This window comes from Lissotriton helveticus, chromosome 3_1 (genome assembly GCF_964261635.1).
Source record: "Lissotriton helveticus chromosome 3_1, aLisHel1.1, whole genome shotgun sequence".
Taxonomy (NCBI): Eukaryota; Metazoa; Chordata; class Amphibia; order Caudata; family Salamandridae; genus Lissotriton; species Lissotriton helveticus.
In genome coordinates this window covers 1,868,640,809-1,868,666,716 of record NC_136061.1, presented here as the reverse complement: position 1 = coordinate 1,868,666,716, position 25,908 = coordinate 1,868,640,809, and the positions used below count along the sequence as shown (strand labels likewise).

Genomic DNA, 25,908 nt, shown 5'->3' with positions numbered 1-25,908 from the left:
ATGTCCTGTCTCCACACAAAGGGCTGCATACCCCCTTTAGTAAGTTTGGAGTCAAGGCCAGGTAGGCAGGGCACCTGTGCACTTCAAAGCAATGCCTCTAAAAGATTCTCCCCGCTTCAAAGACACAACTGTGTAAAAATACTGGGCCTCAGACACCAACTCTTCAGTACACTTCTGGACCTGTAGATACTCTGCCATGGAGAAGGACTGCTGTGCTGCTACAAGGACAGCCACTCCGCTGAACTGCTTCTTTAAAAGAACTGGCGCCCTGCTGACCTGCAAACTGCTGCTGTCTTGCCTAGGGAAGAAGAACAGGACCCGCAACTTCATCTTGAACCCAAGACCCCAGAGTGACTCTGAGGGCTAGTCTGCTGGCCTTCAATATGAGCCTTAGGGACAAAGAAAGCCCCCCAAACAGTTTCTGGACCCACCTGCAGTGGGTTCCTGACCCCAAGTGGTGCATCTCAGGTCCTGGACACTTGATGTGGCTCACAGGCACTGAAATCATGCTTTTGAACTCTTTGCGACTGCTAGCGGGTATGTTTGCAACTAGACCGTGCCGCACTGTAAATCAGGACAAAGTGCTGCCAGCCTATCACTTTGCAGTGCAGCATCGACCACTCATGGGGACTGCCAAAGCGAAGCTCCAGCCCTCCCGTCCACAATGCCCGGCCTGCTCTTCACACCGATAGCTTCCAATGACTCTCTCCTTGCGGCCCTCTCCAAAGCTAACAGAACTCTTGCACCAAACTTGAGAAGGTAAACCTTCAGCGGGACTAACCTGGGACTGTATTCAACCTGCGCTCAATAGTGGTCGGCCTGAACTTTTGACTTTGACCCGCTCCAGCAAGATCAGATAGCCGTGGTTGGCGCTTTGTGATTGTAGGTCCTATTTTACACTTTATTCTTTAAGCATATATAACTCTGGTTATCCAGTATTGGGGTATCTTTCATAAATTCACATGCCTGAATCATTCCCAGTTGTCGTAGTGGGAGTCCCACGGTACATATAGCAAAGTAGTAGATAGTAAATAGTACATTCCATAGGCTATCATGATGGTAACAATGTATTCAATAGTCTATTAGCCTCCTTTTACAAGAAGGACCAAACTCAAAACACAACCAATCAGCAGCCAGCACCCTCTAGAACCTTCCCAAGAGAGGCTGAATCCCTCAGATTTTCACCGCACTTCGTGTGTAAGGTAGTCTCCCTGAGCTCTGCTCAGTTCTTCAGCTTTTATCAGATAAGTTTATTTCTTAAACCTTTAAGAAGAATGTCTGATAAAAAATAATTATTCAGAGCTTGTAAATCCAGTGGAAAGAAGAGTGCATGTGGATGATGCCCACAAAGAATGCATTTATTGTCTCTATCCCAACCATTAGACAAGACAATGTAAAATATGCCGCACTTTCTCAACCAAAACCTTGAGAGATAGAGAAGGAAGACTTTTCTTGTGGCTTAAAGAGAAGCATAGTGCTTCACCTGATGTGGATAGCGACACGTTCCCCAAGTCACACAAGAGGCCTAGGTCACCTGAGGGTCAGCCTGAAGAGAGAAAGAAATATTCAAAAGTCTCTCATCTGACCAAGGAATCTCTTAAGCAGGAGAAACAACCTTAGGTCTTTTCAGAGATTGCATCCCTCAGCCTTCAGGAACATCAAAAAGAAAACCAGAGTCCTCAAGCCATTCCAGAGGTAAAGTCAGCCAAAAATCTTCATCGGCGTCAAGTTCACCATCGACGCCAATTACTTCTTCAACGACGACTACAGTGACTCCATTGTCATCGAGACCGTCGACGGCATAAACTACATCTACGGCGAGTATGAAGGGTTCCATACCATCGCTGTTGCCTCTATCGTCGACGACTCCAACGGCGACGAGAGCACCACAGACTAAGAGCTCATCATCGACGCACCCGTTGACTAAAACCTCGTTGTGAGCAAAGACCTCAACGACGACACCATCTTCGACGACGACACCATCGTCGATGGTCCCTCCATCATCTACGACAGCTGTTTTGACAACGGCAATCCCACCGACTACAGCAATACCACCATCTATGACTGTAATACCCTCTACGACGTCTCCGTCGACAGCAAAACTTTCACCGTCAACGACAGCACCGACAACAAAAATTCCAATTTTGTGTGCAGGTCCTTCAACTCCTTCCCTGCAATCTGCACCAATGAAATTTAGGACACCAAAGATTTCACCACTACCTCTCAGCCATCTTTTAGACATGGAGGATTCTGATGAGAATGAAGGCCAATTTGGAACGGCACATACCCCTTCTGAGCTCAACGTTAAATACCAAGAAGAGGATAATGACTATGAGGATGAGGAACAGTATTATCAGCAATATCCGGCCCCTCATGCTCAGTATCAACAGTACATATACTTCGAGCAGCCTAGACAACAACCTGCTCAATTTCCTCCGACACTAATACTGGACCTACAAAATATGTCAGCAGATTATAAAAGGAGGTTTCCTCCTCAAGAGGAAATTGTCACAGTGCCCCCGCCTCCGCCAGTAGTTCCTCAAACACCGCTACCACTACCTCCTGCCACACCTGGGTTAACACCACGTACCATAAGTCCTCTGCCTCTCACGGAGGATCCTACCACCTCTGAAGAAGAGCCTGAGGAAGCAGAAATCAATGATCTTCCTCTGCCCACCGACAAATGGGATGCTTACATAGCACCAACCCCATCCCCACCCCCTCATTGTCCTTCACACTTGCCTCCAGAGGATATTGGAGGTTTCCACAATATTATGGACAGAGCCACTAACAGATTCCACTTGCCAACAATTGTATAGCAGTGGAACTGCTTTCTGTATTATTTTAAAGAGCAATCGAGAAAGACAGTCAGGTCAATACCTATAACTGATCACATTTGGCAAGAAGGGGTCAAAGTAATGAAGAAGTCAGCCTCGATGTTTCCTGTGCTACCGAGACTTGTAAAAAAAATACAGCGCTCCAGAGGACTCTCCTGCGGGCCTCACGGGTCACCCCAAGCCTGACTTGGTGATCTCACAAGCAGCCCAGCGGACGATCGAAGAATCCGTCTACTCCTATCACATCTCCATTGGACAAAGATGGTCAATGTCTCGACTCCATTGGAAAAATATTTTCCTCAATGGCAGCAATCTCAGTCAGGGCTGCTAACGCTTTAGCCATATTGGGCAGATACGATAGACAAAAGTGGTCCGATATGGGGACGATGAAAGACCTTATCCCGTTAGAGAACAAAGAGTTAATTAAAATACTTACGGAAGTAGAAAGAGCAGCGTCAGAAATAACATTGCAATGGACACTGCCACTACCAGTTTCGGGCAGTTAGCAGGTGCTGCCATTCTAAGGTGACAGGGGTGGCTAAAAGCAACAAGTTTCTGCCCAGAAGTGCAGTCCAATATTTTGGATATGGCCTACGATGTCGATAGCCTATTTGACAGTCACATGGATGAAGGGCTTACCACAATAAAAAAGGATACCGATACTGCCAAAGCGCTAGGTACCCTTCAGGACCGCAAGGTGCCCTTTCGGGGAGCTTTAGGTCGGGGTTTCTCGGGATACAGGGGAAATTACCTGCGTTTCCAGACTTACCAGTCCTACTAGCCGCAATATCACCAAGGATACCAGGAGGAATCCTACCGCCAACCGACAACGGCTGGTTTCTCTCAACAAGTTCCAGACAAAAGCCAGGGTCTCCAGCCCGCGACTCCGGTCTCAAGCAGTGATTGCGACAGGGTACCAGTTGTTTTCCTTTTCCCCCAACCAGTGTGAAAATCTCCAAGCATATCCACTAGTGGCACAACATCACGTCAGATAAGTGGGTCCTAGATCTCATCTCTTATGGCCACACTTTGGAATTTACTCAAATACCTTCCAAGATCCCTACCAGGGGATCGCACCCCCCTCGTCTTCACTTACTCAAAAAGGAAGCAAGGATCATGCTTCAGAAAGGAGCAATAGAAAAGGTCCTTTTCCTCAGAGAAGGAAAGGTTTCACGTCCCGCTTCTTTCTCATTCGCAAAAAATCAGGAGAGTGGAGGCCTATCTTTGACCTCTGGAAATTAAACAAATTCTATAAAAGTCAAACATTCAGGATGGTCACACTTTCAGACATCCTACAGCGCCCCAACAGCACCATGACTTCATTGGATCTCGAAGATGCATATTTTCATGTCCTTATTCATCCAAAGCACAGAAAGTTCCTACGGTTCACAGTAGCTGGTACCCACTATCAATTTCGAGTCCTTCCATTTGGCCTCAACTCGGCTCCACAGACTTTCACAAAATTTTTAGCTCCAGTGGCAGCAGCCTTGGTCATCAGGTATTCCCATACCTAGACAATTGGCTGCTGGTCTAGTGGAAGCTGCAACAGACGATTGTCTAAACATGTTTCGCAAGTTGGGTCTCTCAATAAATTACCAAAAATCTTCGGTCCTTCCAAACCAGATAATGACATTTCTGGGTGCCAGATTGAACACCATTCAGAACAAAGCCTTCTTCTCCCAGGAAATACAAAAAAGGTTGCAAGCATTAGCACTCAAACTGTCCAGAAAAAAGTAAGTTTCTGTAAGAGTGTACAAGTCTCTACTGGGAATACTCTCTGCAATAGATCTCGTGCCGCTGGCTCGCTTACATATGAGGCCTCTTCAAGAGGAACTACAATGCCAATGGATCCAAACCAAAGGTTTTTTCAACAACGAGGTAAATATCACACCATGGATGAAAGAGGCTTTCCAGTGGTGGGCTCAGAAATCACATCTGTCCCAGAGACTATCTTTTTTCCCGGTTATTCCAGACTACATAGTAACAACAGATGCCTCTATGTAATGCTGGGTAGGACACTTATAGGACCTGCAGGTTCAAGGGAACTGTTCCTTGGCTCAACGCCAAATGCACATAAACAGGTTGGAATTGAAAGCCATTATCTCTCCCTGCAGGCCTTCCTCGAATACAGGGATCATCGGTGTTGATCCGCATGGACAACACCACAAGCATGTTCTATATCAACAAACAGGGAGGCACAAAGTCCCTATCTCTGTCACAGCACACCCAACAGTTATGGAACTGGCTGACGCTCCACCAAATTTCCTTAACAGCAGAGCATGTTTCAGGCCTACAGAATACCTTAGCGGATGCTTTGAGCAGAACGAACGACAGCTGTCACTAGTGGGAACTGGAACAGGAACAACTGGACAGAATATTTGCAGTATGGGGAAAACCACCGCTGGACCTGTTTGCAACCCAGATCAACTCCAAAAGCCGATTCTTCCCAAGCAGCTTCCCTTACCAAACTCACAGGGGAATGCTCTTTTAATGCGCTGGTCAGGGATCTCTGCATAGGCTTTTCCCCCCATTCCTCTGATACCCAGGGTCCTCACAAAGATGAAATGGAAACACTGTTGCATTCTGCTGATAGCCCCCAGGTGGCCCAGACAGCACTGGTACACAGAACTTCTCCTGTTGTCTGAAGCTCAACCCATCCGCCTATTGCCAACACCAATGCTGTTGACCAAGAACAACGGCCAATTATGTCACCAGGAGCCAGCTACTCTACAACTTCATCCGTGGCTCCTGAATTCTTTGAATTTAAAGATCTGAACATTGCACAAGAATGCAAAGACATAATCGATAAATTTCGGGCAGACAGCACCAATAAGACATATAGACTGAAGTCGAAACTTTTTTGTCTATGGTGCAGGCGCAATAAAGTACATCCTTTTCTATCTGCTTCAGGAGATGTTTTGCCTTATTTGCTCTCCTTAGTAAAATCTGGTCTGGCACACTCATCAGTTAGAGTTCACCTTGCTGCTATATCTAGATACAGGTGATCACTCAAATGTCCATCTTTATGGTCCTCAAGAATCGTAAAGCAATTTATGAAAGGACTGTTTAGAACTTTCCCGCCCATCAGAGCTCCACCCCCAGAGTGGCAACTTAATGTGGTATTATCTCAATTGCTAAAACAGCCATGTGAGCCCATTCACAAGGCAGACTTGAAATACTTAACTTGGAAAGTCACTCTTCTTTTGGCGCTCACATCAACAAGAAGGGTTAGTGAAATACTGGCTTTTACCATATCCCATCCTTTCTTGTGCTTCACTGATGAAATGGTCATTCTTAAGACGAACCCTAAATTCATGCCTTCTCAATTCCATTTGAATGAGCCTGTCATCCTGAGAACTTTCTTCCCTAACCCTTCCATGCCTGCTGAAAGAACGCTCCACACTCTAGTCATAAAGAGATGTCTTAAATTCTACTTACAAAGGACTAAGGCTATACGCAAGTCAAATCAGTTATTCGTAGCTTATGGTCAAAGCTGCCAGGGCATTGCAGTTTCGAAGGCCACAATAGCCAGATGGATAGCGAGCGCAATTCAGTTTTGCCACGACAAGGCTGGCAAGCCATTATCAATGACTGTGAGAGCGCATTCCACTAAAGCAGTTTCAGCATCAGTTGCTCTATTTGCCGGAGTGCCACTTGAAAAGATCTGCAGAGCTGCAGCGTGGAAATCGACACACAAGTTTATGCAGCATTACTGCCTGGAGGTTCACAACGTGCCAACGCATCCGTGGGACAGGCAGTACTAAGAAACCTATTTCACTAAAGGTAAGCCTCTTTTAATGGAAGTCTTATTAGATGAGGTTTCTGATAGAGTATATGTATATATTGATATATCTGTGTATGGTTTTTTCTTTAAATACTACAAGTAATCAATGCATTGCAGCACTGTTTCATGCCATTAATTTTAATATTACCATTGTAGTAAGGATTATTTTAGCACTACCCACCGTCCACTTAAGTGCATTTATATGCATATATATTATATATATATACACACACATATAAGGAACTGCTTATTATTCTGATTCAGGCATGTGAATCTATGAAAGATACCCCAATACTATATAGGAAAAATGTTACTTACCTGTAACTGCAGTTATCCAGTTTTGGTATCTTTCATAGATTCACATGCAACCCACCCTTCTGCCTGGGAAACATCCTAAACAACGAATTCTAAATCACGACTTACCTGAACAACGAAGTCAGAACAACGAGGAATTGCGAACAACGAAGTCCTTAACCACGACTATTCATTTCAACGAATTCCTGAACCACGACTTGGACTGAAAACTGAAAACAACATCGGTGATCGATACTGTGTCCTGAAATCATGGGAAGTTGAAAAATCGCCTGCCTGGCACTTGTCCAGTTGCCGCATGTTAAAATATGATATTCATTTAATTAATGGTCGGGGTAATTTGGTATTCATGGGGTTTGTTTTATTCTATGTGCTACTGTTAAGAAATATCTTATTTCGCTCCTAGTATGAGGTTTATTAATTTGGGGAACTTGCTTAGCAACGGACTGAAAACTGAAAACAACAACGGGGATCGACTTATGGTTTTAGAAGCACAGAATAGGTCATCAGCTAAACAAGGCATCCACTTAATTTTAATTGGTTGTAAGTAAGAGATATTTTTTTTTCCAGTTTGCGCACATGATTTCAAATGTTAATTAGAATGTATTAACTAAACCAATAGATGTAAGGTCAGCAGATTAATGTGTAATCGCAAATTCACACATCTTCAGGGGCAGACAAATGTTAGTCTTTAGTAAGCAGCATTACAGATAAATCTAATAATGAGCTTTTAGGGAAACACTGTATTCACTTTGACATTTGAGAACACATCCTCTACTTAATTTAGGCTTTGTACTAGAACCGAAAATCTAATTTGCCTTTTCTCTTGTTGCCCTCCCCGGTCCCTCGCGCGCTGTCGCCTGCCCCAGTCCCTCCCACGCTGCCACCTTCCTCCTCTCTTGTCCACGCTGTTGCCAGCTGCCTATATACATATATATATATGTTCCAAACTCCTGCCAATCGGATCTAGATTCCGACACAAAGAAACAGGTACAGACCACACAACAGCGCTATAGATGATTGCAGAGGTGGTTTATTGACCCCTTGTCTCCAGCATGACGCGTTTCGGCTACGTCACTGTAGCCTTGATCCCATGACAATAGGAACCAATATCTGTGATTAAATACTGTGCACAATCAAATGGATGGGCGTTAACAGCAAATAGACATAGAAAACACACTCTTAAAATTACAATCCGAAGATAAATCCATTTGCCTGAGACATGGTGAATAAAAAATCACATTAATAAAATTAATGAAGGACATGTCATATTTAGCGAATAAGTCCTACCACGTCTACCAAACACGGAAAGTATATTAGGAATAAAGCTTTAGAGTTTTAAAATTGTCTATAAACATAGCGTTGACATTAGATGTATAAACAACCCATACATGTTAAAAAAGTGCTAGTGCAACTACTCTGTAATAAAGTGCAAAACGTGCAAAGTGCAAGATATCTATAAACTCGAGATGGGAAATATACCTATCTCATTAATTATTCAGTTTATAATAAAATCATTATAAATGGGAAATCAATGGAATAAAGCATGTTAAAAACCACTGTTATGATGGTTTACATGTTTTATATTCAACAAGAATTACCTACACAGCATACGAATATATGACATTAGATACTCCCATGACAGCCTACTTGGGTTGGAACATTATGGCATAGTGCCCAATTTCCCCTATATAAACTGCCAATAGAAGCACATAAAATCACCTGTTGCCATTAACCGTGTATGATTACTAGAATATATATATATATATATATATATATATATATATATATATATATATATATATATATATATATATATATATATACATACACAAAATTAAAAGTACACAAATAAAAAAAAGATCCGCACCAGTATTGGCTCATTACAGCACTCAGAATACTTTGAACACTTTCTTCAACAAAATGTTCAATGAGTGCAGTACTTACATTAGTAACAATATAGATTTGTTAAATAACCTCAAAACACTATAAGCATACTATCATTTACAAAAAAAATCAATAATTTGTAGTTTGTGCGGTTTGAAAAAAATATGACTATATTAAAATATACGTAGAACAAATTATAAATGAAATGGGTAATGAGCAATTTAAAAATATTTAGTGGAAGTATTGTTTTTACAATAGTGCCATCTATTGGCCAGTCACAATGTGTTTTTTTCCGTGGTTTAGGAAGTCGTAAAAAAAAGTAGTGGTTTAGAATTGCTCGTTGTTTAGCTTTCGTGGTTCAGGAAGTCGTGGTTTAGGTAGTAGTTGTTTACTCATACATCCCTCCTGCCCGGAGAAGCTCCTCTACATTACAGTACTAATTACACTTGTGCTGGAAAATCTGAGGGATTCAGCCTCTCTTGGGAAGGTTCTAGAGGGCCCTGGCTGCTGATTGGTTGTGTTTTGAGGTTGGTCCTTCTTGTAAAAGGAGGCTAATAGGCTATTGAATACATGGTTACCACTATGAAATGCACTATTTACTATCTACTACTTTGCTATATGTACCATGGGACTCCCACTACGATGACGGGGAATGATTCAGGCATGTGAATCTATGAAAGATACCAACACTGGATAAATGCAGTTACAGGTAAGTAACTTTTTTTCTTCTACTGATTGATTTTTGTCATTTTGGTCTTGTTTTATTTATTAAATTGTGCTCTATGTTTCTAACAGGGTGTGGTGTCTTTTTGTTTGGTGTTCTCACTGTTTTACTTTTTGAAGTGTTGCACAAATGCTTTACACATTGCCTCTAAGTAAACCTGACTGCTCAGTGCCAAGCAGGAGCTACACGCTAATAAGCCCCAAGCAGGAGCTAGGCACTATTTTGAGTAAAGATTGCAGAGACAAGGATTTGCTCAATCTGGGGAATAAAGCGTTCATTCAGTTCTTAGTCGAAGGCTAGAATAATGATTGCTTGATCCCTTATATTGAGTCCCTGCCAGGTCCTAGGATTAGGAATGTTATATTGAAATGGGATTTAATCCATGCAATGCGGACAGGAAGATAAAAGTTGAAAGAAAAAATAAACATGGTTTGTGTACATGTGGGCTAGATGTAAAATGTAGTGGGTTACATATTTATTGGATTGTTTGTGGTTCCAAGATGAACGGAAGGAGTTCTTAAAACCTCGTTTTGTTGCTTATAGGATTATTAATAGGCATTAAGCCCTCAGTCTGTTGATAAATATGAGATTTTTAAATGTTATATGTGCTATAGGAAGATTTTTAATTGCAGTACAGGAGTCATTTGAAGAGCTGCTAATATAACTTAATAGGGCAGAGGGAGATTTCTTCCATGATGTCCCTTTGATGTTTTTGTATGTATACACAAATGTGCCTTTTACTTAATTAAATATTCCTATAATAGTCATGAGTTTAAAATCTATGTATGGATGGTTTCATAACAATATTAATAGAACATGGCCGAAATATTTATGTCAGACTTAGGGTTACACACTTAGGGGCCTAATATGATGTAGAGCGGACACAACCGTCTCAGAAACGGGACCCACGACCTCCGGCCGGCAGTCCCGACCGCCTCTTTATGATGCAACCAAACACTGTTCATTCGCATTCTGACATTTCCCATTGAGAACATGTGTTACGGCCGTAGTAAATGCTCCCATAGGGAAAGGTGAAGTGATGTTAATCCCTGCTCCCTTGCCCGCCACAAGGTGCAGGAAATAACAGTGGACCATAGGTGCCATGTCTGCCACCAAGAGAGGCCGCAAAGGGAAGGGTACATGCTTTCTGACAGGGTTTCCAAGTGGGAAAGGCCGGCATGGAAACCCTGCTGGAAACCATGCATCGTAATCCGGATTGCGTAAATCGCCATCCATTTGGATTAAGGGCCGGTTCCGACTCTCTGACGGAAGCCAGCCGGAATGACTGAATTGAAACCGACAATGTCGGTCGTAAAGCCTCTGACTTAAAATTAGGAGAGTCTTAAGGGTCTTGGTAAATGGTTAGCACTGTCCTGTATTTATTGCACTCTTTTTTTGGGGGCACCACTGATGTTGTGTGTCAGTGCTTTTATTTGTACTGTAAGTTTTATTGGGTTTTATTGTGCTTTGTTTTACCTTATTGATGTACCATTTGTATTGCTATCATTTTTAACCATCTGTTTTACTGGGTAGTTGAATTGTCTGGCTATGTTAGCGGAATAAGTATACTGAATGAATGCTCTGTGCCAAACTACCAGGGGGCTCAGCACAAATTAATTTGGGGTTTGTCTGTGCCTTACTGTGAAAAGGGTTGTGGTTGCTGCTTGACCATGACTCAAACCCCAGCAAACCAGTAACCCATTTACTGATTGAATACACTTTTCTTTTGCCAGTCGACAATTGCTAGGTATTCTTCCATCCTTTGGGAAAGATGGTTTTAAACACATTTATAGCCACAACGAGGAATGATGTTTTGTATTTTTGCATCCTGAAGCAATTAGGGTACCATAAATGTGAGTTATCTCCCCCAGTATTGCTGTCAAGAATTTGGCACTTATTACCAACAATTTTGCTCGCCTTCAAGAAGGTAGTGGAACTATCAGTGCTTAATTTGTTAAAAAAATATATAATAAGTGTCAGGGCCCCACCCATTGACCCTGCCAGCGATGCCAATGACACTACTAACACATATACAAACCATCAGACTATTCCAAATCCCCAAAGCTTTTAGAGTGGTTTGGTCGGCAGGTATTAGTCATTTTTAATGTTTATTTCATTAATAAACAACTGTTGTTATGCTCATTCCTGTATTAGATGAACAGTGCCACCATGTGACAGACTATTATAAGTGCCAGTGTTGACAATTAAGTGTCGATGACGAGCACTAGAAACCACTGGCTCAAATTAAGCACGGGGAAATATGTGTATAATTAATCTACTAGGAATCACATCTACGGCTTACCCACGCGCACACCTTTTTGGAGAGAACCAGCCCTGTAGTATAGTTTTCATTATTCAGCATAATGCTGTCAGTTATAATGATTTTTTCTACCTTTAATTCCTAAAGAAATTCCAGATGATTTCCTACTCATTTGTGTTTGGGCTGCTGCTCATTCATCAATATATTTTTGAAGTCTGGAAATGTCTTCCTGATGTGCATTTATTTTGTAGTATTGAATGTAGCATGTTTGGATTATCTTTCGTGGTTTGCTTGAGTTTATACATGAAAGGAGATCTTCTCCACGGTGCATCTGTGCATGATATTTGAACAGGCCACTTTACGAAACTGTGTGAGATATCTCGAAACCCTTTTGGAGAAGCAGGGTTATTCTCCAGGAGGGAATCTGATATTTTTGAGATTCTCATGGTTTCCTGGAATCTTTGCCATGCTTTGCATTTTCCTTTGACAGTTTCAAGGCAAAGATCATTTTGTGCAGTAGTGTGACCTATCATATTGTAAACTCAATGGTGTGTGCTATCTTTTTTCTTGGAATTCTCACTAGTGTGTTGTTTGTTATGGATGTAGTGAGTCTAATCCCAGTGAAAAGAGTTCTAGAGCTATAGCACAAGATAGTGCTAAGGGAGAATTCTGCTTTGATAAGGTGATCACTCACCCGAAGACGATAATCCGATAGAAAATGTTAAATGTTTTTGCATATCAAAGTCTTTTAGTTGTTTGGGTATCAATTTGAATTTGAATTTTAAAATATTTATTAAGCGCGCTTATACCGGACGGTTTCATGGCGCTGGACAGCTGTGAATCAGTGGAGGCGAGGATAGGGGCTAGGCTGCTGCAGATCTGGAAAACAGGAAGGTCTTGAGTAATTTGCGGAATTCCAAGTAGGAAGATGAAGTCCTAAGTGCAAGAGGGAGTGAATTCCAGAAGGATGGGGCTAGCACCGCAAATCTGGCCCCCCCGGACTTCTGCTTCCTGAAACGGGGGACTGACAGGAGAGCCTGATGAGTAGAACGGAGCTCTCTAGTCGGGAGGTAGGACGAGATGGCTTCACAAAGGAAAGCGGGGGCAGTCCCCGACCTAGCCTGATACGTGATGCAGCCCAACTTGAAGAGGGCCCTCTCCCTCACCGGTAACCAATACAGAGACTGCAACAGAGGGGTCGCATGGTTGGATTTAGGGAGACCATAGATCAGTTGCAGCCGGCGGATCAGGTAGGCCGGCGCGCCATTGTAGATCACATTCCCATAGTCAAGGCGCGAAAGCACCATGGCCATAAGGATGAGCTTAAGTGCGGCGGCAGAGAAGAATCGAGAGACCTTTCGGATTATGGGGAGCGAAAAGAAGCAGGCAGACACCACTGAGTTAATCTGCGTGTGAAGAGTGAGCAGGGGATTGATGAAGATGCCCAGGGTTTTAACCTTGGAAGCTGGAAGGGGAGGGGTGCCAAGGGAATGGGGCCAGAAGGAAGGGGACCAGGGACTGCAACCACCCCCCGCCAAAACCAGTTCGGTCTTGTCAGGGTTTAATTTGAGGTGGTTGCAGTTCATCCACCCTTGGATGAAAAGCATGACCCTCTGGAAATTCGAGGCAGAGGAGGGGGAAGAGGAGAGGTTGAAGATGAGTTGGAGGTCATCGGCGTAATTAAACACCGAGACCTCCATCTGCTGTAAAGAAAAAATAAGGGGTGAGATGTATAAATTAAATAACAAGGGGGACAAGGAGGAACCCTGGGGGACACCACAGGACACTCTCCGAGTTGGGGCAGCAAAGTCGGCCAGATGGACAGCCTGCTCCCTATCCGTTAAAAAGGAACGGAGCCAGGCAAGGGCCATGCCCCCAATGCCCGCCGCCTCGACACGGGTCAACAGAATGTCATGGTCCACCGTGTCGAACGCGGCGGACAGGTCTAACAGGACCAGGGCCTGGGGCCGGCAGGTGTCGATGCCCTCCCTCAGTTTGTCCATCACCGAAACAACTACCTTCTCGGTAGAGTGCAGCGGGCGAAAGCCCGCCTGACGAGCAGAAAGGCAACCCGTGGATTCCACAAAGGAGCTCAGAGTCCTGGTGACATGAGCCTCTGAGACCTTCGCCAAATAGGGGAGAAGGGAGATGGGACGGTAGTTGGCCGGCAGGGAAGGGTCAGTGCCTGCCTTTTTCAAAATCGGAATGATGACCGCCGATTTGTGGGCATGAGGAACAGTGCCAGTGTTAAGGGAGTGATTCATTAGAGTAAGTGGGGGGGAATAGCAATTAGAAAAGAGCTCTTTCAGGGCAAATGCCGGACCAATGTCCAGGGGGGAACCCGATTTTACCCGGGCCAGTAGGGGGAGGAAGGTTTCTCGTGTCAGAGGGGGAAACTGGGTAAAGGATGAAGCGGAGGGAGGGGGGTGAACAGCAGGCGGTGCCGGAGGTGAGGAAGGGATGTTGGCCTTAATGAGGGCTATCTTCTCGAAGAAGAAGGAGTTGAGGGAATTACAGAGTGTTTGAGATGGGGGGATTTTTGGAGTTACCCTATCGGAAGCAGCGAGCTCGTGGACTGTGGCGAATATCTCCTTAGATTGATTTTCCGCTGCCAGGATTCTGCCAGAGAAGTACTCCGCTTTTGCTTTTAATATGTCCCTTTTATATTCGTTAAGTGCCGAGCAGTAACTTGCCTTGAGAAGGGGGCAGTAGGTACGCCGCCACGCTCGTTCGGCTCTGCGGGCCGCTAGCTTTTTGTCTCTAAGGGGGGGAGTGAACCATCTGTTGGCCGCGTGGGCACGTTTAATAATCACTCTCTTAAGGGGGACAGTGGTGTTGCATGCCTTTAGCAGCCAGTTGTTAATGGCTGTGAGCTGAGTGGAAAGGGATAGGCCACTAAGATTGGGGCTAGAAGCTGCAAGGGAAGAGCAGACCGCAGGAAGGTCAGCCTTGTCCCACTTTCTGGCCCAGGTGTTTTTGGGCAAGGGGGGTTTGGGCGGCCGTCCGAGGTCTACTGCAACGGAAATAAGGGAGTGGTCTGACCAGGAGCAAGGCGAGATGGTGGGAGGGTTAATGGGAATGTTAAAGGTCCAAATTTGATCAAGTTGATGGCCTTTGATATGAGTGGGCATGCTAAGCTGGGGGAGAAAGTTTAAGCTAGTAAGCAAGGTCGTAAACTCCTTGGATCTTACATCTTCAGCTTGGTCATTCGGCCAGTAGTTCAAATCCCCAAGCAGCAGGATTGCAGAATTGTTCACTACTAGAGTGGCCAAAAGATCCTCAATAGAGGTTAGAAAGTCAGGGGTAGGCTGAGGCGGACGGTAGATGAGTACACAGGTCAAAGGAACCCCAAAAGAGATGGAACGGGCTACTAGACAGTCCACAGCGGGAATAGGAGGGGAAGGTAGTGTCTGGAAATGGAAGTCCGTGCGAGTGATCAGAGCAACACCCCCCCCCCAATCTTTCCCCCAGAACGATCCATTCTGATGGCCGAGTAAGTGGGGGGCAGCATGGACAAAAGGCTCGGTAGAGAATCGTCCCTGAACCATGTTTCCGTGAGGAATAACAGGTCAGGCTGGCGGGAGTCAAGCAGATGGAATAGCTCAAGTTGGTGCCCAACCGCAGACCTAGTGTTAAGGAGGATCGCTGTGGTGGTAGGCTGGGGGCTGCCAAGGATACGAGGGGAAGTAGGGTCGTGTCTAGGTGACGACCGAGTAAGGGAAGGAAAGGCGTCGGGCGAATGTTGAAATAACGCACTGGGCCGTGAGAGTGCGGGAGAGGAATTGCATAAGCCAAGTGAGGCAATGCGCTCTAGCACTGTAGGTAGAGGAGAACGTGGGTGCCAGAGGGAGTAGATAGTCGCCGAGGAATACGTAGTGGGTGAATGGGTATAGTGACCAGGCCCGGGCCCCGGCCAGCCGCGGACGGGCGCAGACGGGCTTAACTCTGGCGCGACTCCGCCGCGCCTACGGCGCGCCCGCTGCGCTGACGCACGGTGGCTGTTGAAATAGGAGCGTGACTAGGGTGGAGCAGGCAGACCAACCCAACCCAAGATGGCGCCCACAGCCGCCGGGGAGCACCGTTAAGCGGTCGACCCACGGCGGATTGCTGGCTTCAGGCAGGCTGCCAAGGTGAGTGTGGCTGCTAGCAATCAGCAATGCCGAAAAGGAAGTTTTAAAACGTTGTCGCTGCTCGTAGTCAGCAGGACGGATATAGCCAAAAGTGCAGGTAAAATTGCTTGTAATCAGCAAGGTGAGACCAGGGTTTAAAATAGTATAGCAGCGCTCCAGCAGATGCGCGCAAGCCCTCTGCCACCGGGCTGCGAGCTATCGCTGGTAAGAGAGGAAGGAGGATCCTAAATAGGAGCGTGACTAGGGGGGTGTGGCTAGGGTGGAGCAGGCAGACCAACCCAACCCAAGATGGCGCCCGCAGCCGCCGGGGAGCACCGTTAAGCGGTCGACCCACGGCGGATTGCTGGCTTCAGGCAGGCTGCCAAGGTGAGTGTGGCTGCTAGCAATCAGCAATGCCGAAAAGGACGTTTTAAAACGTTGTCGCTGCTCGTAGTCAGCAGGACGGATATAGCCAAAAGTGCAGGTAAAATTGCTTGTAATCAGCAAGGTGAGACCAGGGTTTAAAATAGTATAGCAGCGCTCCAGCAGATGCGCGCAAGCCCTCTGCCACCGGGCTGCGAGCTATCAAGAAGTCTGGATATCTAATTTTGCCCCAAGCTATTTATGTGGAGATTCTTTACAACGCCAAAGTAAAGTCTATACATTCTGGGATGATGAACCAGGCTTGCGAGGTACTGACCTTTATCCAACACATCAAAATTTGAGAAACTGATCTAAATATCAGCAAGGTCCTTGTTATTTCAAACATTGCCACTGCAAAAGCTCTTGCTTGTTGCCCTCACATTATACTCGGACTGGTTCTTGATGCAGAACTCTCTCTCTGCCTCTACACCAGAGATCCTACACCTTCCATACATCTCACTGCCAAATTATTGTAAATCACAACTTTCACACGAAGCAGGGAGCTCAGTTTTAGCAGAATAATGGTATTGTCGTACAAACAGCATACTGAATTGTTCTGTATTGCTCTGGCTAATGTGCCCTATTTGTTTCAGAAACCGTATTTGATGACATCAGGTTCTCAGGATGCATCTCCAAACAACAGTGTCCCTGCACCTTCGGAGGCGAGATCTACCAGCCACAGTCTTCCATCAACACCCCGTGCAGTTCATGGTAACATCCTGCCTATATAAAAACTATATACAAAGTTACACCAGATAAGTCCCCAGTATATGGTGGTTGAGGCTCAGACATGTAGATTCAAGATAGGAGGAGCTATGCTGTCATACCGTGGCCACCTGAGCAAAAACACTACTGAGTCCCCTTCTTTAATTTACATTTTCAGCAGTACATGTCCCGGCTACAGACTCCAGCAGCCTAGAGGTAGTGGGCAAACCAAATGGTTCTGTCACCATAGAATGTAAATTAGAGATTCTGCAGAATGTGCTATAGCTGCTACTTTAGGTTCAGTAGAAACTACTCCCATGTCAGTGGAGCTGTTCATGGAGTTGGAGATCAGAGGAGTGAAGTTGTCTGTGAGCCGATCCAACACCCATGGAGAAAGACGTCAGCAGGAGATAGACTATATGTACATGACTGTAACTCACTTGGTACATTATCTGGAGTCGGCAGGGATGTTTCTAGGATATGGTTGGTGCTTTTTTAAGCTACCACCATTTCAGTTGTGCATTTTAGAGCACTGGGTACTCACAATGGCTCTCTTCATCTCTCCAATTCCTTCTATCTGAGCTCCCTGAAGTTTGACAATAACACAAGGAGGGATTCTCGTCTTTAGTTTCTTTCCGTCTCCTGTCTGTTCTGTGTATTTACTGTTGAGGCAGAATGATGGAGCTACATTGGAAGATGTGGTGTGTCATACAGTACCTGGGATGTCAATGTAGCAGTAAACTGAACTGAGAGCTGCCTAGGTCCTGGCGCCGCATCATTTAAAATTCACCTTTTCTAATTCTACTCCCTAGTTTAATAAAGAACGTATCAGCATGATTCTGAAGGTCTGCATCCATATGAGAACCAGAGGGACTGTAATTCTGCGTAATTTGCTGCCGTGTAATTACACAGAATTACAGCAAATTTATTACCCAAGGAGAAACACCCTGCATTTAGCTTAATTTACTTAGCGCAAAATGCACCGTCATGCCCAAAAGAAAATAGGGCTAAATGCAACAGAACACGAGCAAGTCCAGCCAGCAGTCGTTCTTGTGTGCGTGGGTAGGTATTTTTGCCTAAAATTACGCAAAACGGGCAGAACTGCTTACATTGTGGTCATTTCCAAAATTACTCTTTTGAAAAGAAAAATGTGCACAGGCTATATTGCAAATTTATGAGGTCCAAACACTTTGTAAAATTTATTAGAGGTTGCTAAAATTGCCTTGGGAAATCGACTTTTAATTAAACCTAAATAAAGCACCATAGCAGCCTAGCATTGTATGCATGATGGCTTCAAGCACTGCCTGGTCTGTAGGCCAGCTTGAAATAGGCAATCTCAGTTACAAAGGAGATTGCCAAAATCATTTTCAACCTTCAATAGAAATGCGATTTTAAGCTTTTGAAAACATTCTCGATTTTCTTATCTGAAATGGCAATAAAGATATTTTTGCCCATCTGCATATGTTTATATGGTGAAGGAGTAAAATGCCTGCTGAATCCCTATCTGCGTAAGTTAAGCAGGCATGTAGGTGGAAGTGTGTTTGGATGCGGCGATGGAGGGGTTGGGTGGTGGGGAGAGGGTGTGGGGGGATGGGGGGGTGGTGGTGCACCACATGGGGGTGAATGCATAAAAAACATTCACTCCCATGGAGTGCTAAAAAGCCATTAAAGTTTACAAGTCATCCAATGAAGAGGTGGATAAAGAAGCCATTCTCCAGGGGAGGAATTTACACAAAAAGAGGAAGGAAGGCAATTGAACAAAGAACAAGCAAATGAGATTGACCAAGAAGTCAACCAACAATAAGCAATGGGCTGACCTAAAGCGCACTCTACGTATTGGTATTGTACACAATAGGTCTCTTTGACAACAGACAGCTGTAGGCGAGACCTAAAAAGTTTCTTTTTATACATCAATTCATTGCAGAGATTGCACAATATGAAAAAGCGGCTGTAGGCAAGACCTAGAAAGTATCATTTTATAGCAGAGATTGCACAAAATGAACTTATTGTTTTGCTATAATGCATTAGAAGGGTTCATTCAAGTTATGAAATAGTAAAACAGCGTATTTACACCTTTTGACAACCTCCCTGTTAATTTTGAAACAAAGGGGTCTTGAAGGGTCCTGCTTCGGCAGTGGGAGGATGAGGCTTTTAGAAGACGGAATTACATCTGGGGAAATGACACAGGATTCACTGTCACTACATGGCACATAACTGTGACCACATGTTTATCTTCTGCAATAATGCTCTTATTTTGTTTTCAGCAAATGCACTGGAGGCAAGTGGAAGTGTAAACAAGTTCAGTGTGCTGGGATGTGTTCTTTGGAAGGAGGCTCACACATTACCACCTTTGACGATAACAGCTACACATTTCCTGGTGTTTGCACGTACATCCTCTCCAAGGTATACCAGCAGTGAGCATATCCATGCCTTCGTTATCCCTCATTATTTCTTTAAGGTTTATATAAGGTATAAACATAGAATTTCGTTTCAGGTAGCATCAAGTCAACTAGCCCTGAAACCTTTCGCCTTATTAACTGAGCACGCCAAAATGGTTCTGTGTGAAAGGAAAATTGAGAGAGGAGAGCAAAAAGTGCAATATGCAAGGGAATCAGAAAGTTACCACTAAGACCAGGATGTGGTATATTTCCTTTAGAATGCAATAAGTATGTAACTGATTTGGGATATTATTTAAAGGTGGGCTAAAATGGGGAGTGCTGCAAAAAACATGGCAGAAGTCCCGTCTACCTACTTCAACCTTACCCTGCGATTTTATGAGAGCAGAGAAGGCGGTACTCTCAAAAGAAGAGACTCTGGCAGGTCTACTGTTGGGGGTACACCTGAGTAGCCATGACGATGCTGAAAATAGCAATGTACTGGTTGCTAAAGATGTCAAGGCGGTCTACGTCAATCACCAAACATTTTCACTCTACTCTACTCTACACTCGTCTTTTAAACTCTAGTGGCCTTCATTCATAATTCTCTCACGTGTTGGGGGGAGGTCGGGGGTGGGGGGTGACGCTCTGGGCACATGGAGAGCATTTACTTTGAAGGTGTTCAAAATGCAATCATACTTTGGGTGCATATTTTCTATACCCACATTTGGGATTGCAGTTCCACCATGCAGTCTGGCTATGGTGGAATAGCTTTTACTAAGATTTTTCCTGGGGCATGTCCTGCCTTGATGACAAGAGCCACTTCAGAGGGAAAACTCAAATCGCCATAGTGTCTATCCTCTGCTGAAGTGGCGAAGGTGATCCTCCACCTCACTGGCGACTGCCCGGTGACATTTCTTTAAATCAGCCTCTAAGCTAAAGATGTGCTTTCGTAATAACCTGTACTGTGTATGCTATTTCACCTCTCCCTGACATTTTACAAAGTTTAAACTCCAGAAAAGTCAACAGAATGGTGCTACCTGCGTCCCTTAAACCATTATTTGGTGAAAATGACACAAGCAAGTATTTTCTCTGATTAACTGTATATGATTTTAACCAGGACCACTAGACATATGGAGCAGGGTAGGTGAATAACCAAAACATAGTTTTAAAAATAGTGGTATTGCAATATTGCGTCAAAAATATCACGGATCAGAATATAGAAGGTCAAAATATGATTTTCTGTAGGCATTGACTACTGTTTAAACAAGCATTTACAATGCAACGGTCTCGCCTTTGCAAAAGTTAGAGCTATTGGCATTGTAATTGACAACATTTTTATTTATGTGTTGATTTTGAAAATAGATAAATACATGGCATTGTCATTTACAATGCCAATAGCTTAATCTCTCGCAAATGCGAGACCTATTGCATTTGCACCCACACAGAGCAACACACAGAGCCACATGCACCCACACACAGACAGAACCACACACACAGACAGAACCACACACACAGACAGAACCACACACACAGAGACAGAACCATACACACAGACAGAACCACACACACACAGAACCCCACACACTTAGACAGAACCCCACACACACACAGACAGAACCCCCCCACACACAGACAGAACCCCACACACACAGACAGAACCCCACACACATTCAACCCTGTCTCCTCTCTGTGCCAGAGCATGCTGATGAGGTGCTGACAGGCAGATGCATGGCCTACATGTGAGAGAGGGGGTGCAGAGGACTGCAGGGGGCGCTGAGGGGCTTAGTGTCCTGGAGATGATGGATTCCAGGCCCTTTTGTGCAATTACTGAAGGGGAGCCCAATGAGAGCCCGAGTGCCATGGATGCTTATAACTTGCGTTGTGTGTGTTTTTTAAGATTATTTCGAGATATTTGGTTTTTGCTTATAGAATTGTATAGTGAAAGTCTCAGCCACAACAGGCAGTGGAGATTGAAAATGTTCTACATGACAAAGATTCAAGTGGGAAAAAAGGCAGATAGTGAGAATGCTTAACCCGATACAGGCGCAGGATACATAAGAAACCAAATAAAACCTTGATGTTCGCGGCATGGGCTAAAAGCTGGTTTTGCTAATCTCTGAGACTCGAGGGCTGACATATATAAACATCCTAACACTGGGGATCAGAGAAAGTGCACATCAAGGGGGCTTCCCAAAGCAAGTTACTTGTGCTCCGAGGGAGTGAGGGGGCTAAAGCGAAGAGAGTCTCCCTGAGCGACGTGTGCTCAGGGAGACGATAAAGTAACCAAAATAATCTGATACGCTTCTGAAGCAAGGAGACCTAAGTGTGCAGGGTAGTGCCTGCAGAATTTCTTATCGTTAGGGGTGGGGGGGGGGCATCTGTTTCTAATTAGCATGGCTGCGCTAAGGCATTAAGGGCAGTGCTGCTCTCTGAAAGAGGTGCTCTGAGTCTCTAGTGCGTGATTGAGCCTTACTGGCAGGGGGAGGCGTCCTCTCTAGTGATAAACGCATGAATACTTATGCGGAAGCACTTGGACGGGACCTCGGATCTAGCTGCTGGTAGACCAAACAAGCTCTGCATTTCCGCAGCCTTACATTGGTTTAGCAAAACAATGTATTGTGTAGCTAAGCAGACATTGCCCTTCCATAGCACTGTGCAGTGACTGAACACTCCAATCCCAGGAAGAATGAATTAATAAGTCACAGCAACATAAAGAGAGCATCTTCAAGAACCACCTCCTGATATTTAGGCAGTTTTTCTACAGCGCCATGTTACCTTACGATCTCCAAGGAGTTCTTATGTCTATTTCAAGCAATCCATAATAAATAAAGCAATGCACTGCCTGGTTCGCAGAAGTGTTACCGCACATCACCCGACTGCTCTACTACGAGTTTACAGTAAATAAACATGTAGGCTCGTTTGAGGGACAGTCTCCCAAAGTGGTAACGTGGACACTGCCTTTGGCTGTAGGAAACCCACAGGACACTGGGATGAGAGGCGCATGCATGTATGCGGTGCAGGCCCTCAGGGGACCCCTCCACCGGAGAGACCGCGGCATCACATCTCACCGAACTCTCGATACAGTGCTCACTGTGAACTTTTCACAGCACACGGCTCGTACTTGAAACGGACGTGCCGTTCGCTGCTTGGGAAACCTGAAGGTACGCCTCTCACGCTGGAAGCGTGAATCATCGCACCGTGCCCCTGTACGCCTCTCACGCTGGAAGCGTGAACCATCGCACCGTGCCCCTGTACGCCTCTCACGCTGGAAGCGTGAACAATTGAACTGTGCCCTGTACGCTGCGAACGTACGCCTGAAGCGTACGCCGGCGCCCGCAAGACATAGACAGCGGAAGAAAGACACGAACAGCGGGAGGGAGGACGGACAGCAGAATACAACAACGCCGGACGGGGACGAAGTTGGAAATGACAAAAAACATCCATGAATAAATAAATAAATAAATAAACGCCCACCGTCGCATGATGTACGAAAAGGGGTGGGATGAGTGAAAATCGCCGGAGCGCCCACGAATCTGCTCCGGCAATGACGGACAGATCTCTCTTCCAATGGCTAGCCTCCAATTATGGAGCTAGCCCATGGAAGAGCAGGCGGGACAAAGCCCCGTAATGTTCTAACATAAGATTTCGCCTGCGCGAACGCTGCTGCGCAGTGGACGCCAGGCAAACCTAAAAAGCATCCCATGATGCTTTTTATAAAGTGCAATAAAGCACACACATGACCCTAGGTCATGTGTGTGCTCTACATGTGCACCACTATTTTTGCAGTGCATTACAAGTGGTTTTATGCCCATAGCCATACTTGGTTTAGCATTTCCAAAATAGCGATTTCCTAATAGGAAATTGCTAATTTGGAAATGCAAAACCGGCACATTGGTACGAATGACATAGGAATTCCTAATTGCAATTTCCTGATAGTGATTCCTACTCTGTATCAGTAATTTCATACATTGCATTTCCTAAATAGCGATTCGTATGAAATCGCTATTTAGGAAGTGCAAAATTAAATTTCTGTACATCTGGTCCATAATCTCCTCTGGGATGAGAAGAAAGGATGTCTCAGAGTGGGAATACTGTAAATGTCTGTGAAAATCCACACCCGTGCACACATATGGTTGTTCACAATTTTCTCTCTGAACCATTTATGTCTGAAAACAGAGATTTAATCCTGACAACGAATAACTAAATTTGCTTGTATGGTGAAAAGTAGATGAAGCAACCCCGCTATTGGTGGGCGCATTGGATAAGGGACTTGTCCAAAGGAAAATATTTTCACCCCAGAAAAACAGCAATGGGAACAGGTTTCAATGTATAACTTTAAAAGTTCTGAGACTGTCCAAAAGTTGAAAATCAGCAGTCGTGCCAGCAAGTAGACCTGTTGGTGTTTACTTAGGACTTTGGGATCTCAGCCGAGAGAGCCCCTAGTGGAACACTGCATGCGATATATAGATTCTCCGTCCTCCTTGTGAGGATCTCTGTGATGGGAATTCATTCACTACAATAAAGATGCAATTTTATCGCTGGTGAATGTCGAGAAGGCCATTACGTTGTTTTGGCCTGCTCATGATTCTATTTTACTTCTCAGTAACAACCCACAGCAATTAAGGTTTACTGTTGAAAATCATAAAAAGATAAATAAATGTTCCTGATGTGTTAACCTTCGGAAAAAATGTCATTCTTTCTCAGAACCACCAAGCACCACATGGCAGTTCTGAGAATACAAAAATCAGTTAGGTAAGCTCTACCTTAAAATGGTTGGGACTACCATCACTGTGAAATGGCAGTAAAGTGGCAGAAAAGCCACCAGGTAAAGGGTTTCCAATAGCACAGAAACCCTACCAATCCCCCACCTCTAAATGGAGTAGGGGAACAGCAAGTTGGGTTGGAGACAGTGCTGCCATTTTATGCTGGGCCTCTCTTCCTCTAAATGAGTCCCACTATGAATCGCAGCCTAAGAGACTTCAGAACACAGCAGTGCTGCTTAGAGCAGACACATTAGCAGAAGAATGAACGAGGGTGTTAATATCTCTCCAGTAAAAACTCTGGGGGAGTGCCAGAATTGATGACAGCATTCCAAGTTATTAAGGAGTGACTTTTAGAATCCAGTCGGACATCAAAGGATCAGCTAGGAAAAGAACAATGCTCGGGAAAAACAATGAAAAGACATTCAAATGATTCTCAGGAAGATTTGTGTAACATTAGCCAAGATGCAGGAAAAATGAAAAAAGTAACTCCACCACTATCTCAGGACATTGGGGTGTGCGTTGATGAAGTTTTCGAGAGGGAGCTACTGCCCCAGGTGAGCTAGAATAGAAGACTGGAATTGAGAGACAGAGAAACTGTAAATACTTCCAAAAGAACAACATGCATATGCAATACCGGAAGTGCATTCCATAGACCATGGGCCAGATGCTAAGTCGAAGGAAATATTAAGTCTAGAGGAGAAACCACCAGCTATGTTTCCTGATCATGCTAACCTTCTGCTAACCTTCTGCTGAAAGAAATTTCACTAGGGGAGACTGCTCCAGATTTAGCATTTCTTGCAAAAATGAAAGGGTTTTTCAATGTCAGTCAAAATGACGTCACCATCTGCCTATGACCATACAAACTTGGAAAGTTACATTACCGCAATTTTGGCAAACGGCTATATGTGTTGGCAGGTACATTTATTGCAACTTGTAGAGTAAATAACGCGAACGCCTAAATTCTACAGAATAAGTCAACTGAAAAAACATGATATAAAAATAATCCAGGTAGTAGAGTAGATTTGTTTATATATCAGAAAATAAAGGAGCTGGTTTTTTAGAGGTGCTTGGCTTGTGTATGACACCCCCAGGGGGAGAACTATTTGCTTCCCAAAGGAAGGGTTCCATCAGTATCTACACTATCTGAGCCAATCAAAATATTCAACGCTGAATAATTTACAGATGAAGGGGTATGTGTGAGAGGGGTGAGTGCGAGTCTGTATGAGTAAACCTGTGTGAGTTTCAGTGTATGTGGGTTTGAGCAAACACATAGAACTCAAAGACGGACTAACATATGGCAGCGTTGTGTCTTGCATCTTTTGATAAGTAAGTAATTTTACTTTGAGTCTTGCCGCAGCTCTGTTTTCTCGCAGATAGCAAATATCTCCGGTGGAAATGAAAATGCAGTGCAAGTAACATACGAGGTTCTCGATCATGCTTACTAATTTCTGTTGCTATGACAGTGAGGTTGTGCCATGGTGATGCTTCTCTGTCAAGTGACTTCGAAACGAAAATAGATCCGTTCCCTGTGCGTATATCAAATATTCTGTCCATGTCAGAGTTGCGATCAACAGCATATCTATAACCAGCCAGCCCCGGGGATCCTCCCTGCTCGGCACCCATGCGCACGCGTAACCCCCTCCCGCCTGGCGGCTTACCGTCCCCGGGTGAAATGGTCTCGATCTCCACTCCCATGACGGCAGCTGGGAAAAGAAAAGGGGGTGTC

General features: G+C 44.6%; 1 protein-coding gene across 1 annotated transcript in view; it reads left to right on the top strand.

Moving 5' to 3' along the window:
* LOC144825191 (mucin-2-like) overlaps window positions 1-25,908 on the top strand; it is a 1,014,272-nt gene that overhangs the window by 297,060 nt on the left and 691,304 nt on the right. The window contains exons 9-10 of the mRNA XM_078684042.1: window positions 16,930-17,047; window positions 19,306-19,444. Of these exons, the coding sequence (XP_078540168.1) occupies window positions 16,930-17,047; window positions 19,306-19,444 (257 nt within the window). The remainder of the gene's footprint in view (window positions 1-16,929; window positions 17,048-19,305; window positions 19,445-25,908) is intronic.